Genomic DNA, 14622 nt, shown 5'->3' on the forward strand with positions numbered 1-14622 from the left:
CAAGTCTATGTAATGTCCACAAAAGTGACAGTGTCAGTGTGTGTGTGTGTGTGTGTGTGTGTGTGTGTGTGTGTGTGTGTGTGTGTGTGTGTGTGTGTGTGTGTGTGTGTGTGTGTGTGTGTGTGTGTGTGTGTGTGTGTGTTTTAGTGTTTGTGTGAGCATGTGTATGTCCATCTCTTTTTTTAGCACACATACGTGGCCCAGGGGCAGAGTTTGTTTCTACTCAAAGCCGGGGTCAAGGACAACCATTGTGTGTCTGTCCGGGAGCAGTTTATGGTCTTGTTACCATTGTGTTACGTGCATGTGTACTAATATGTGACACAATAGGTCACAGAAACACAGACACGCTCCAACCACAAAGGCAGTAATGTCCACTGCCTGTAAAAAACCCATCTAGACTGAATGTTTTCAATGTTCACTATCATAGTTCAGTGTGTCAACATTTGGTATTTAGCACCAAACACAAGGTTAATGGATACATCAAGATACATGAAGTTTCATCTGACGATGGCACTGGTGCAAAAGTCAGGTGAGGATTCATCCCCTTGGGGAGCATGAATGAGTGTGACATGGCAATCTATTAAACATTAGTTGAGATATTTCAGTCTTGAACAAAGTGGTGGAACATCAGACTGGCCAACATGATGCCAGCACTGCTTAAAAAAGTTTATAATCCTGCTGGATGCCCTGCAAACAGAGGATTAAGTCCCTGCAGTGGAAGCAGGTTGAGTTACGACCCAGCGGTTCAACCCACTCTCTATCTCCATTTCACACTTACTGTCCAACAATAGAGTCAAAAGTTAAAGTTCTAGGCACTAAAGTTAAAGTACAGATGCCTCATAAAATAAAGTCATGATACATTTTTGAAACAAATTTCCATGAAACTTGATGGAGTGATGGGAAACATTTAATATAAATAGAATTGTAGTGGGCATCTGGACAAAGGGGCACATTGAGGAATTGTTCATACAATGCGAGATAGAATGGGGTTTTTTGACACTTTTATGGATCTTGCATATTTAGCAAACTGATTGTGGTGTTTCTTGATTGAATCTAAGTGGACTGTTGGACCTTGGTAGAGGTATGCTCTCTACTGAGTGCCATTCTAGATGCTTGTCAGCTTATTCCAAGTTGTTGAGATAAAATGCCTCACTTCCTCTGTGGATTTAGGTCACTACTTCTTCTGTCTCTTCAGATAATCCCAGTTTGACTCAGGGATGTTGGGATCGGAGCTCTGTGAGGGTCGGATCGTCTGAGGACCCATTGATCTTGTTTTGGGGCATGTCAGACGCATCCTCGATGGTACTGAATGATGGACAGGAAGCTTAAGTGCCAAAAAAACAACTTGCATCTTATCTGAGACGTTAAACAAGCCTGGTTAAATTTAGGAAAATAAGAGTAATTGAGTGTTGCAACATCTTTAACAAAATGTATTAATTCAACTTGGTATAACCTGGGTTTGATTACCAGCTGGACAAAGCAACCTACAACCAACTACCCCAAAATTAAGATATGTCACAATTAGTTTGTGGTCATTTTGTTTGGTAACAGTATCTAGTAACGTGGCATTAAAGTGGGTCATACTTCACTATTTATTAAGACTGTTATTACGGCCAGAACTGTGTTTACACGCTGCACATTTCTAAATTAATTTGTTTTTAATCATATTAGCACACAGCAGCATGTCCATGTACTGTAATATACCAGCATAAAAATACTATCCGCAGAGAGGGGGAGGAATTACTAAAAGGGATTATTGAAAGCACAGCAGCTAATTTTTTGCCCCAGGCCCCCAAACAATTTAATCCTGCCAAGGAAAAGTGACAACACTTAATATTGACGGATTAAATAGATCATTCACATTAAGGTTACATGCTGTCGATTGTGTAAATGTTGTGTCAGATAAATACTAGTGTATAATAATCCAGCATATCGCTCTAACATACTGTACTGTCTGTTGTTGCTCACAGTACAACAGCAGCACAGCCTGAATCTCCTCCGTGTTTACTGTTGGTGTTTTAATGTTGCTCAATTCATTTAGCATCATGATTCTCTTCAGTCTTGGTGGACTGGAGTGGAACAGCTTTGAAACACCAGTGGAAACTCAGTCTGCAGGAACTTTTCAGTACCTTGAAAAGGTTCCCAGGGCTAAAGGTTCCGGCTACTGACGGTCAAAATGCTTAATGATGTGTTCACACAAATGGGGAACAAATTCTTAACGCCATGAGATTGCAAAAAAAAGTCAATGATGTCACGCAATAGATCCAATGACAGGAAATTTGCACCATTTGCTTCGCTCGCTTGAAATAATATTTGAACTAAACAACATTGAGAAATAAAGCCAGACATGTCCTGGCACCGATCCGAGCGAGCAGGGCATTAAACTGGCCACTGGTCAGCAGCGCTAAAAACAGCCGGCATCCAGATGCAACTTTGAGAAAGACGAAAAATTCTCAAAGCTGTACACGCCACCAGATGGATTCGTGGACCGATAATTGCCCAGGCTTCTCCAGTGTTTCCACAACAGGTACAGTGCAGCGATTGCAGTCACTTCAGTGAGTAGCATGGCGCATGAGTGTATCATGAGTAGACACAAATCACCCTGCAGCCAGACTCATGCAATTAAAGTGTGAAAACAGCAGAAGGCTGTCATATTTTTTGGTACCCGAATATATATACATATATTTGTGCAAAATATAATATTTTTACAAATCCTGTACTTGAAGTGAATGTATGCAGCTTTGGCCAAATCTCAATTCTTAAGTATTTTGATTTATACTAGCCTACTCTAGTTTACTTTAATTCAGGCACTTAACATTGCTGTCCATCTGTGTGTGGACCTTGTTGTGGAAAACTCAAGAGCACTTTGTAACAGTATAGTAAACATTGGCTGGTTAAGAGTTCAAATTGTTTCCATCCCATGTTTTTAAAACCACAAGTTTACTTTGAGAAGACGTCCTACAGCTCTGGTCTCTCATCACTCTGACTCACTCATGTGCAGACTATATAATCCCAGCTCTGTCCACAGCTCATCATCACAGCTCCACTATCCTCTGAATTACCTCCTTGTTGTTGTCCATCTAAAGTAATGAGTACTGACTAAGTCTTCATAAATCTTCCCAATATTAGCAGCTGATCCTTTAATGCATGTTGATTTTTTCTCCTCATATCTCTGTCATCATGTATTTAATCAGGGATCTTCACAGTACTCCTCAGGGATTATTAGGCCTAATTCTCCTTTTACTTAATTTTTTTCTTCTTTCTTTACTTTTATTGACCAACCTTGATTAAAAATTTAATGAATTAGAATAAAAACACTACAATTTATAACTGTTAAGTCTAAAAGAAATGAAAAGGTACAGCTGCAAAATCAAACTACAGCAGTTAGACTGTACAACCAGCTCTGCTCCTAGTACAAACTACATGCACCACCATTATGGACTGCACTTTAAATGGAGCGAAGCTTGCGAGCTAGTTCAGACAGTCAACTCAAGCCACACTGCTGTCATGTGACATACATCATGTGACATAAGTATCTCTCCACAATCATCTATAATACACCCCCACCTTATCAGGTGGTCTATTTAAGCAGAGAAAATTTCCCATCATGCCTTTTGCTTGCCCGGCTGCTGCATCAGTATGCTGCCAGTTGCTTCAGCCCCTCCACCACCCCAACATCCACTTGTAAGCGCCAGCGGGGTTATTTGCTCATCATCACTCTAGTATGTAATCATATCTGGGGGAGTGATTAAGTCGGAGCCTAGATGCCACATGTTCTACTGTTGCAATAAACATTTGAACGTTAGTTGTCTGACTGAACTCTCTTAACTGTGAATATTCACTGTGCTATATTCGTCTGTCTGTTCAATATCAACAGTGCACGTATTTTCCTGTCTTTACACCGTATATATTCATTTAATTACATTCATATTTTTCTAGATTTTTATATATTCCTTACACTTTAGTATTGCATGTTACTTACTGATGCCTTTTTTAACTCTTGCTGCTGTAATACTGCAAATTATCCCATTGTGGACTAATAAAGGATTATCTTATTTTATCTCAAGTTATTCAGTTCAAAGTATTACCATATATCACAGAGTGTACAGTTACAAACTATAATCAGGAATGACCAACTCGTGAAACTTTTTAATTTGGTTTCATTTGACATGCCTCTTTAAGAAATTGGTTTCTTTTAAACCGTGTGCCCCTGGCTGCTTCCCAGACTGAGCCATGTGACAAACAGTCACACAGGCACATGCACAAACAGCTCTCTATTTATAATGGTGAGGTACCTTCCACAAAACATTTGAACCAGCACAACAGTACAGTGTTTCATATCCCAGAGAAGATTACTGTGCCTTAAACTTCAAAACTATGGCTGCTACTGATGATTATTTTCCATTATAAATTAATCTGACAATTATTTCCTGGATTCATCAATCAAATCCAAATCTTTTTATTTTCATTTTGATCACAGATTGAGGCTTTATAAATTGTATTCAACATTTCAAAAGTAATTTAAGTGAAACATTTCATGCATCGCTAGGTATGAAATCTGTTCATATGAATGTGTTTTGACGACTGGTTGTCAGAGGGTCACAGTGCAGCCACATCCTCAGGAAGGAAGAAAAGAGAAAAAAGTGCAGCAGCCTTGTCGAATTTGGGACACACTCGTCACAAAGCCTTTGATGAGACACACATTTACACACACACACACACACACACACACACACACACACACACACACACACACACACACACACACAGTCATAAACATCCTTACATGACAAACACGCTCTTTCATTTGTGCAAAACATAGAAAAAGACAAATATACACAGATCAAAAAGGACTGACAACACCCTCATATGTAAGGTTACATGTGACAGCATGAGTTGCTAGGCAACCTTGACAACTCTTTGAATGGAGCATCTGCCCTTCATCACTCCAGCTCTCTCAGCAGCCTCTCTCCTTCTCTCCTTCCATCACACCTGTCTCCTCTCTGACGCTGTCTGGCAGTGGAGGAGGTGGAAAATCAGGGCAGAGGTGTGAAAAAATAGAAAAAGAAGGTGGATGGAAACAATTAAACACAAATGAGGTGATGAAGAGGGAGAACCGGTCTGTCGGAAATAATAACAAACAAGTAAACCAATACAGCCAGAGCCATAAATATAGTGTGAGGACCGACAGATACACAAACACAGTCAGTAGTTTATCTGACCATGTGATCACAATAGTTATCACCATGTTTCCACTTGGCAGTCGTCATCAGCATTGAAGGATTTTATGTCAAGACACTGGATAAACAGTCGCCTGCAGTCTGAAAATAAAATATTTGTGGAAATGACTACAGTATATGACGCACAGTGTGTTTGTGTGTGAGAGAGAGATAACCTGAGACTATGCCGGTTTATGTGCATGCAGCGCGTGTTATCAAATATGCTGTTGAACAAGTCATTTCATTCAGTGCTCCAAGCGTCACAAAATCCCTGAATGTCCCAAATGTGACACTTTAAGCCCATCAGTGGCTTTATTTGTGTGTGAGTCAATCAATAGGGACGGTCGATAAGAAAAAGCCCTGCAGTCAGGTCGAGGGGAACCTGCGTAGGAACTCATTCTGCCACATCACTGTAGAGACAGAGAAACAACTACGCCGATAATAACAGTCACTAAATTAACTGCTTTAACATCAATATAACAGTGAGCCACAAACAGCTAAATCCATAGCAGTAAAACGAAGGTGGTTACTGTAAGAACATAAAACATCTGGTCAAACAACAGATCAACACAAACAACCGTGGAATTCTAACACACAATGAATATCAGTCATAAAATACATCAGAAAATATAATAACATTTAGCACAGCAGTAAAATATAATGACACACACTGCAAACAACATCTACAAGAAATGAGCTCAGCTTGTAACAGTGTCATGGGATTGAAAAGGATCGGCCACAGTCTGATTTCAGTCCCGTTAAACCCCAACAAAATGAACAAACACAATGTTTTCTTCCAGGGATGTGAGAAGAGAAAACTCACATCCTCTCTACACTGTGAACTTGTGAATTTTTCAGTTTTGAGTAAAGGATTTTTCTATGTCTATGAACATTTACATCAGTCATCTTGCGTCACTTTAATCTCCTGTTTCTCTTCAGCAGCTGCTTCAAATAGTCACTTTTATTCCAAGACAGTTTATGCTACTGGAGGGTTTACCCCAACTACTGCCATATTTGTGAGAGCAAAAGATTTATCAGACACCAGAAGCTGCATAATAATCAACCCAAACATTTCTTCTTAAAAAGAAAACTTATCTTAAAGTGTGACGGAAGTAGCATTAAAGTTGTTACCATAATTATGACCTAAATGCATTTGAGACCTCTTATGTAATATTCTAACTTACATGAGACTTTTAAATGCCCAGACTTTTAAATGCCCAGAGGAGACCCTGTGCACATAGAGACAGAATATATGACAAACTATAAGATCCTATGACTGTTGGTGCCTCGGGAAAGAAACACAAAGAGACCACTTGTAAATAAAAATAAGTAGCCACACACACGCACACGCACACACACACACACACACACACACACACACACACCTCTGCTGCCAATCAATGAGGTACTTGAAGCTGTTTTCTAAATAAACCAAAGCTTCCTGTCCTTAACTCACCTTCCTCACTTCCCACCTTGAGCTCTTAAGGTAGAACACACAGACCCACACACACTCATGCACACACTTGTCAGTTGTAACCACTGAAAAAAATACACCTTTTAAAATGTGGCACATCTGTCCATCGAATATATGACAGACACAAAACTTTGTCCATACATGCACACAAAGCTGTAACACCAACATACTTGTAAATATACACACACACACACACACACACACACACACACACAGAGAGAGAGAGAGAGAGAGAGAGAGAGAGAAACACCTGTCTGTGGCAACAATCTATAGAGATAAGAAGGCTGACAGGAGCTGCTGGAGCCAAAGCTGAGAACCACGGGAGCTGTCAGGCACCTTTTCCCTGTGACACCTCCAGACTCACAAACACACACACACACGGCACACACACGCACACACACGCACAAACACACACACACTAGTGATGACATTGTATTGACTTAAATGTATTCCTCTGAGCTGTATTTTTACCTGAGCTGTTAGGCTACCGGTCTTAATCCAAACTATTCCTCACCCAACACTAAACTTTCTGCAGCTTCAATCATAAAACTTCAACTTATTAAACCTAAAGTCAGTGACTGTAACTGAAGCCTCCAGCTTTAAAATATCTCCTCCAAATAAGGTGTGAGAAACAGATATAACAAGTGACCAGCTGGCCATGCTTTCTATTCTTGTGGAGAGCCCACAATAGAAACAACATATTTGACATGCAAACCTATATGTAAGGTTTATTCAAGCCAAGTAAAATTATATCATATGGAAAATAGAAATAAGATCGAAATTAAATGAATGTATAGAAATACCACTGTCCAGTGAAAAATGTATTAACTGGGACATTAATGGATCAAAAGTTATTAATAAGTAACTAATCTAAACATTTGATATATTAATACAAAAATCTAAATTCTTACATTTTACATTTTTACAATGTATCTCACTTACATGTAAAATCTGAGGATTTATTCAATTTTAGTGCTTTATCTCTCCTCATCTCTTCTTTTAGTCAACTGCCTTTTCTGTTTCTTTATTTTGTGGTTTCATTTCTTCTTGTTATAAGAGAACTGCTATATAAATAAAGTTTATTATACCTCTATTATAAAATATAAGTTTTAATTACATCAACAGTAACTTCTGTGATTTTCAGGGTTGAGTATTATTGCTAATAATATGTGATAGTCACATTATTCTACATTTCATATGCATTATGGAGAAATCAGTAAATGACAGCAGCACTCAGGTGGAACGTTTGGAGCAGTTGCCCCCCGAACTGTTTCTTTGGGGGTAACCTCCTGCCACGTCAGATGCAGTCTGGATGATGAACTGAATGCTTCGTGTCTTCATTGCTGCTGCGCTCACACTGTTTTTTACAGATTATATTTTGTTGCTGTGGTACAAACCATGGGACCCGTAACAAAAACCTGAAACCTGAGCAGCAGAATCAGCTGAAATCTTTCCCTCTACAAAGCATTAATTCTCCTCCTTGGCTCCACTTCTTTAAAATATTGGTCCATTTACATCCCAATTAGGGGGCACACTGTTTGCGAAGAACATTCCCATAGATCCCATTTTTCACAAGAAAACACATCAATCTGTGTAAAAGCTGGAGGGCGTGGTCACTTACACTGATTAAAAGAAAAAGTCAAAAGCAACCAAACAACATTACAGCTACAAGTAATGATACATTTCAGTAAGTGATGGGGACAGTTGTGTTAAACACAGAATGAATGCGTCCATCTCCTTCCCTCAGACTTATACAAACACAAAGAGAATTACAGACATTGACTTGACTAAATGTGGTTGAGTGATGTAGTAAACTCTTTAAACATGGACATGTATTTGTGAACAGTCTTTAGGCCTTTTGAATTATTCAAACTGAGTGCTCGTCTGAACTTTACCTGAACATAAAATGAGCTGTCCCATTCACCTGGTGTTTGAATTTTAAAACATACAATATGTAACTTTGGCCTCTTGGGGTCTCTGAATCAAAACAATTAAACACAACCTAGTTAAATGATATCGTCATGAAGCAGCGTGGGATCATGGGGGTTGTTGTCTTTACCACCATTGCCAATGAAAATCTGCCTGATGCGACTCAGGCTAGTGGTAACGTATAAACGTTTTATTCACGTTACCACAGCAACAGCAATAAACAATCATGATCCATTATAAGGGACAATACAAACAGCTGAAGGAAAAAACAGCTAACTGGCTAGCAGTGTGTTTTTCCCTTGCAGATGTCGTTTGCCCCGGAAATTACAGCAGACAGCAAATAATTCACAACCAAAATGATATGTTACCGTTACCTAGAATAAAACTGCAGATTTCTCTGGGTTTCAACATTGCTCCTAACATTTTGGATAATGTAATTAAATCAACAAAAGTTATAAAACAGGTCTAGTTGAATTTAGACATTTTAATAAAAATTGTGACACATATTTTGAAATGTAGGTGTGTAAGTGTGTGGTAATGTGGCTCAATGATGAATGAAAATAACATAAAGATAACATAGCTGTGACCGCTACACTGTTCACCAGTTCTGTTTAAGATTCACATTTTCAAGGGACCACTAAACTCAAGAGCAGGAGACAGGGTAAGTGACTCAGGGTCAGGAAGGTCTGAAAGGTTGTGAATCGTTTCATTTGAGCTGATCTTTCAATAACCTCCTGTGACTCAAATTCAAGAGAGGCCTCCTGAATAATTTGATGGGGCCAAGTTTCTGTTATAAATTTAGAAATATTAGAAACTTCATGATCAGGTGTATTCCTTCCTTTTGGTATGACCAGAGGAACAGATCCGAGCTGTTGTAATGTACCTCAAGAAAACTACATATTTGAAATCTATCTATCTAACTTCACTGAGGAGTTCAATCAAAACTGAGAGTCACAAAGCTAATTTATTACATTTTCTGGATTTATTTGTTCTGGAAATACAAATTCAAGCTGCAGGATTGGGTGTTTGATACCAGAAAAACTCCTTAGAGGACATACTTGATGTCTCTCCTCTCCCAAATATACTGAATTACACCTCAACTGGAGGACAATATATGTTTTGTACATTTGTTATGTAATCAAATATAAATTATGAACTGCAGTCTCTGAAGTAAACATGTATCAGCAGTTTAAAATATACTTTACTACATTATGCTCTTAACAGAATATTCTCGGTTCTGGACTCAGACACATTAAATCAAAATGTGGCCAAATCAGCACATTTAAAGCTTTTTAGCTGAATATTTTGCATTAACACACATTTTTGTAGATACACAAACACACATGCATGAGGAAAAGCATAGAAACACTACACACAATGGTTTTTCTCAGCTTCTACCCTAGTTTCACTTTATCTCCATCCCCACTCTTTCTCCTCTCTCTCTCTCTGAATATTTTAGTATTGATGAGCCCATTACTGATGATAACACTGTGCAACGTCAGCATGCTTCCTCCTTCCTCTCTCTCTCTCTCTGACACACACACACACTCGCTCATCAAGAGTCAGGTTACAACTCGGCTGCTGCTGTGTACTTCTGTGCATTTCTGTGCATGTTGTTCAGTGTGTGTGTGTGTGTGTGTGTGTGTGTGTGTGTGTGTGTGTTCGTGTGTGGCTCGTGGGGATCTGACTTCCGTCACTCCAGTAAATTGCAATATTTTTCAGGGTGAAGATTGTTCTCGTGCACTCCCGCTGGCACACCACTGCACAAACCAAAATACAGATTACATGGCTGATGCTTGTTTACTGCAAGACGATAAGCGGATAAACAAAGTGCATTGAATATGAATGTGTCTTCTTGAAAAAGCTGTTAATAGCACAAACAAACTCAGCATCAAACCCAAGGGTGAATGGAGGTCTAAGCTTAGACAGAATATGCACATGATTCCTGAAACTACAGAGCTCGGTCAATATTAATCAATATTTCTGATAAATAATTACTGGCTCACACAACTTCAATGCAGAGATCGAAGATCCGAAATCTATAAACATGGAAAGCTGGGGATGTTTTTTATTCTATAAGTTTGTATTTTATTATAATGCTCAATCACATGAAGGGACATAACATCTGCTACTGTGTATTTTGTGACAGCATCACGCTTCATGTTTGGGGTTGGGTACCAAAATCAAGCCAATCAGACATCAGTTCCTAAACGGCCGTTACATACCGGACCAGATCACAACAGAGATTTCTGTGCCTGAGCTTTGTACTGTAATAGCTTCCTTGCTTGCAGGCAATGTAAACATCACCGCATCTGCCCAATTACAAGTACACTTAACTCTGGTGGCAACAGACTCTACATATGTCTCTGGCAGCTCGTAACGTTAGCCTACATTTAGCTATCGGCTACCTCAAACTCGACTCGACACAACAACAAAACGCCTGATGCTAAACGGTCGGGAGTGTGACTGTGTTTCACATTGAATTCTGACACCGGGACAAGGAGCAAATGTCCGAGCAACAGCTGAGTGCGGTGAAGTGAAAGGCAGGACCCGGCAACTTGAAGAGTCGGTGGGGGTGGGGGCCAGGCCAGGCGGTGGGGAGACAATTCATTACTGGAGTATTTTGCTGTATTAATCACTGAAACTGTTATTTCATGTTAAATTATTGTAGTTAGGTTTTATTTATCAATTAACTTTGCTATGTACATTTGTTTTGTATTCTTTTATATTTGTGTATTTAAGTTAAGTACACTTTAAACTGTTAAAAGTAAAACGTGTTCAATTTTTTATTCAAATAAAAAGCTGTTCCAATTGCCTACTGTTGTTTTGTCGTTTCGAAACAGTAGTGGTAACAACCACTGACGATATCAAACCCTGTTCATGTCTGACTCCAGCCAGAGGGAAGCCAGTGAGATCAGTGGCTGAAACTAATAGAACGTCAAAGATCATTGACCTTCACCTGGCAGATTCATTATTCCTCCACAACTCCAGTTATTTTCTCCTGGACTGGCTGCAAATGCCCAGTGTGAGAGGATTAGTCTTTTTCTGATGAGCACCGGTGAGGGGAATTATCCTGCAGTGATTTCCATTACTGAACTGAAACCAATAATGGAGTGGATAAAGAGGACTTTTCAACTTGGAACCAAAAAGGAGTTGAAACTTGATATCAGGGAAAATGCCCCCAAATTTGTCATTGCAAAATGGCACCACAATGTTATTATCCACAAAGGATGCTATTGACCCACTGAGTACAGAGATCCAGGCATGTCCTGAGGGAAGCTCTCCCTTTATATGCAGTACAGTGTGTGCATACTGTTTGATCAGCCATGCGTTTTGATTACAATCACTAAACTCCGTCAGCAAGACACACGTCACTTACTCTAACAGCAGCCGTTGTGTGTTTACATGGCAAACTTTAATTTCATACATGCAGCAGAAGCCTGTTTCACCATCAGAGGGACCCAGCTAAACAACAAGTGGGCGGCGGATATTTAAAAACAGACAGAGGGTGAAAAGCAGCAGCAGCAGCATATAATACAAAGCAGTCTATAACAACAACACAACAAACTGCCTGTAGAAAAAGACCCACAGAGTTTAACAAACACCTCCTCCCGGACACGTTGTCAGCACATGATAAACACTATGAGCCACAGACGGGATGAAACTGTCCAAGCATTAAATTGTCATAATGGTCACATCAGCCTCCTTTAAGCCAAAGCACATGTTTCTTATCCTGTGAAAAACGTTTATGTCCAAAATGTCAACTTATCATGACAAAATGACAAATGCCTGAGGATGGAGATTGAACTGAAAGAGCCTTGATTTAAGCTCGGGATGATGTTTGATTGGTGTTTCAAAGGGAAAAAAATGTACAAGGAGAGCATTGATCCACAAATTTTACTTTAAGAAATAAAAAATTAACATCACCACATCTGGTCAGAGAAAAGGTTCCACTTTCTACAAAGAGCTCTTCAGAAAATGATTAAAAAGTTGTGGATGAATGATGATTAATGGTTTATGAATGCTTTGTATTAATATTAACATAAAGTATATCATAAATATATGAATGAAAGGAACTAATCAGGGGTGGGTAGTTGTGTCTTGTGTTGATTCTTCTTGTCTTTGTAATAAAGATGTAAGTTAAAATACTGAGTTTGCTGCTGAGTGGTTGTTGTGTTTAACTCTTCTTTATGAGCAGAGAATGACTGTGTTGATAAACAGAATAACATTTAACAATTCTGACGATGATAAATGACGAATTCAATCTATATATATTCAACTTTTGTGATATAACTATTGATAAAAATTACATGGCCATAAACATATTATCAGAATGTATAATCCAGCCTAAAGATGATAATGTTTTATCCCCCAGCCTTTAAATAATTTAAGAAATTAGAAGGCTGTTGATAACTGGATTTTGATCCAGTTCTTGCAGGGCTCATTTTGCCCAACCTGGCAACCTGGTCCCTTTAATGGCTTACAATGTAAAATGACTAATTATAGCCCGTTTATAGAAGGTGCCACACAAGTTGAACCATCCCAGGCTTTTGCTGCACACACAGAGGCTACAACAGTTCAGGCCAGAGAGTATTTCAGTCAAGTTAGTTTCCTCAAAGTCAAAAGCCTTTAGAGCATTTTAGCATAAAGAGGAGGGAATTCAATCAGGACTGTCATGGCAGATGTATCAGTGCCCGTTAGAGTATTGGAGGAAAGTAGCTTTATCAGACCGCAGTGTAAAAAAATCCCTGGAAGACACAAAGGCACTGTAAGGTCACTGAACTCCCTGTGGAGCAGTCTAGACACACTATGACAACATTTTAGTGATATTACATCATGATGCTGTGTGTGTGTGTGTGTGTGTGTGTGTGTGTGTGTGTGTGTGTGTGTGTGTGTGTGTGTGTGTGTGTGTGTGTGTGAGCAGTTGGCAGCACGGTTCACATGGGGTCCTCAGTGCTGCTGTCAGGGGGATAATGACACCCAGTAGGTCACACTCACACTACTACAGCACACTATCACCACTGTGGCTGCGGCTCAGTGCGCGGTGCCATGTGTCTGCAGCCATCCACTCCGTCTGTGCGCGCTGCAGAAGTAAGAGACGTTCCGGGACACACACACACACACACACACACACACACACACACACACAGTTATTATAGGGGACGCACTTACATCTCGGAGGACGGCGGCTGGCTACGGCAGAGGAGCGCGTGTCCGCACGCTTGTCCCATCGCGCATCCTGCCTCGCGCCTCCCCGGTTCACCCGAACAGCTGCAGTCAGAAGAGGAGAGGGAGAGGAGGAGGAGGAGAGGAAGAAGAGGGGGAGGTTGCCTGTGCGTCTGTCTGTCTGTTGGGGGTTTGGAACAAGGGGTGAGGGAGGATGTGTTGGATGTGCGCTCCCTCTCGCTTTCTCCCCTCTTTGCTTTCTCTCTCTCTCTCTCTCTCTCTCAGTCTCTGTCTCTGTCTCTCTCTCTCGTGCTTCTCCTCCGCTGCCTGACAGCGCGCGGGGATTGGTCGGGACCCGGTAACTGATACTGGAGCTGCGGTGCGCGCGGATATAACGGTGAGAGAGATATGGAGGGAGGGAGAGGAGAGGGAAGAGGGGTTTGTGTGTGTGTGTGTGTGTGTGTGTGTGTGTGTGTGTGTGTGTGTGTGTGTGTGTGTGTGTGTGTGTGTGTGTGTGTGTGTGTGTGTGTGTGTGTGTCAACGCCTCACTTCAATCAAACCTGCGCGTGCCTTCTATAAAAGTAGAAATCCGCGGCTCCTCCCACTAATCCATGAGTGGAAATGAAAAGTTGTGTTGATGTGAAAATAAAACTTCCACACAACTGCCACCGTGCAGCCCCACACAGACCTGGGACAGGACGGGACCTGGACCTGCTTCACTTCTCTCTCCCTTCACAAACAAAAGAAAACCAAAAGATCTTGTCTCCTCGTGCTGCCAGGGTTTTAATGACAAACCACATGTTGCACTGACTCCAGTGTGTCTGTCACGGGACA

General features: G+C 40.4%; 1 protein-coding gene across 1 annotated transcript in view; it reads right to left on the minus strand.

Moving 5' to 3' along the window:
• Window positions 1-14046, minus strand: part of LOC109634631 (cGMP-dependent 3',5'-cyclic phosphodiesterase) — a 143313-nt gene extending 129267 nt beyond the window's left edge. Inside the window, exon 1 of the mRNA XM_069534147.1 lies at window positions 13795-14046. Within this exon, the coding sequence (XP_069390248.1) occupies window positions 13795-13853 (59 nt within the window). The 5' untranslated portion in view covers window positions 13854-14046. The remainder of the gene's footprint in view (window positions 1-13794) is intronic.
• Window positions 14047-14622: the final 576 nt, after the last annotated feature.

Source organism: Paralichthys olivaceus, chromosome 11 (assembly GCF_024713975.1).
Source record: "Paralichthys olivaceus isolate ysfri-2021 chromosome 11, ASM2471397v2, whole genome shotgun sequence".
NCBI lineage: Eukaryota > Metazoa > Chordata > Actinopteri > Pleuronectiformes > Paralichthyidae > Paralichthys > Paralichthys olivaceus.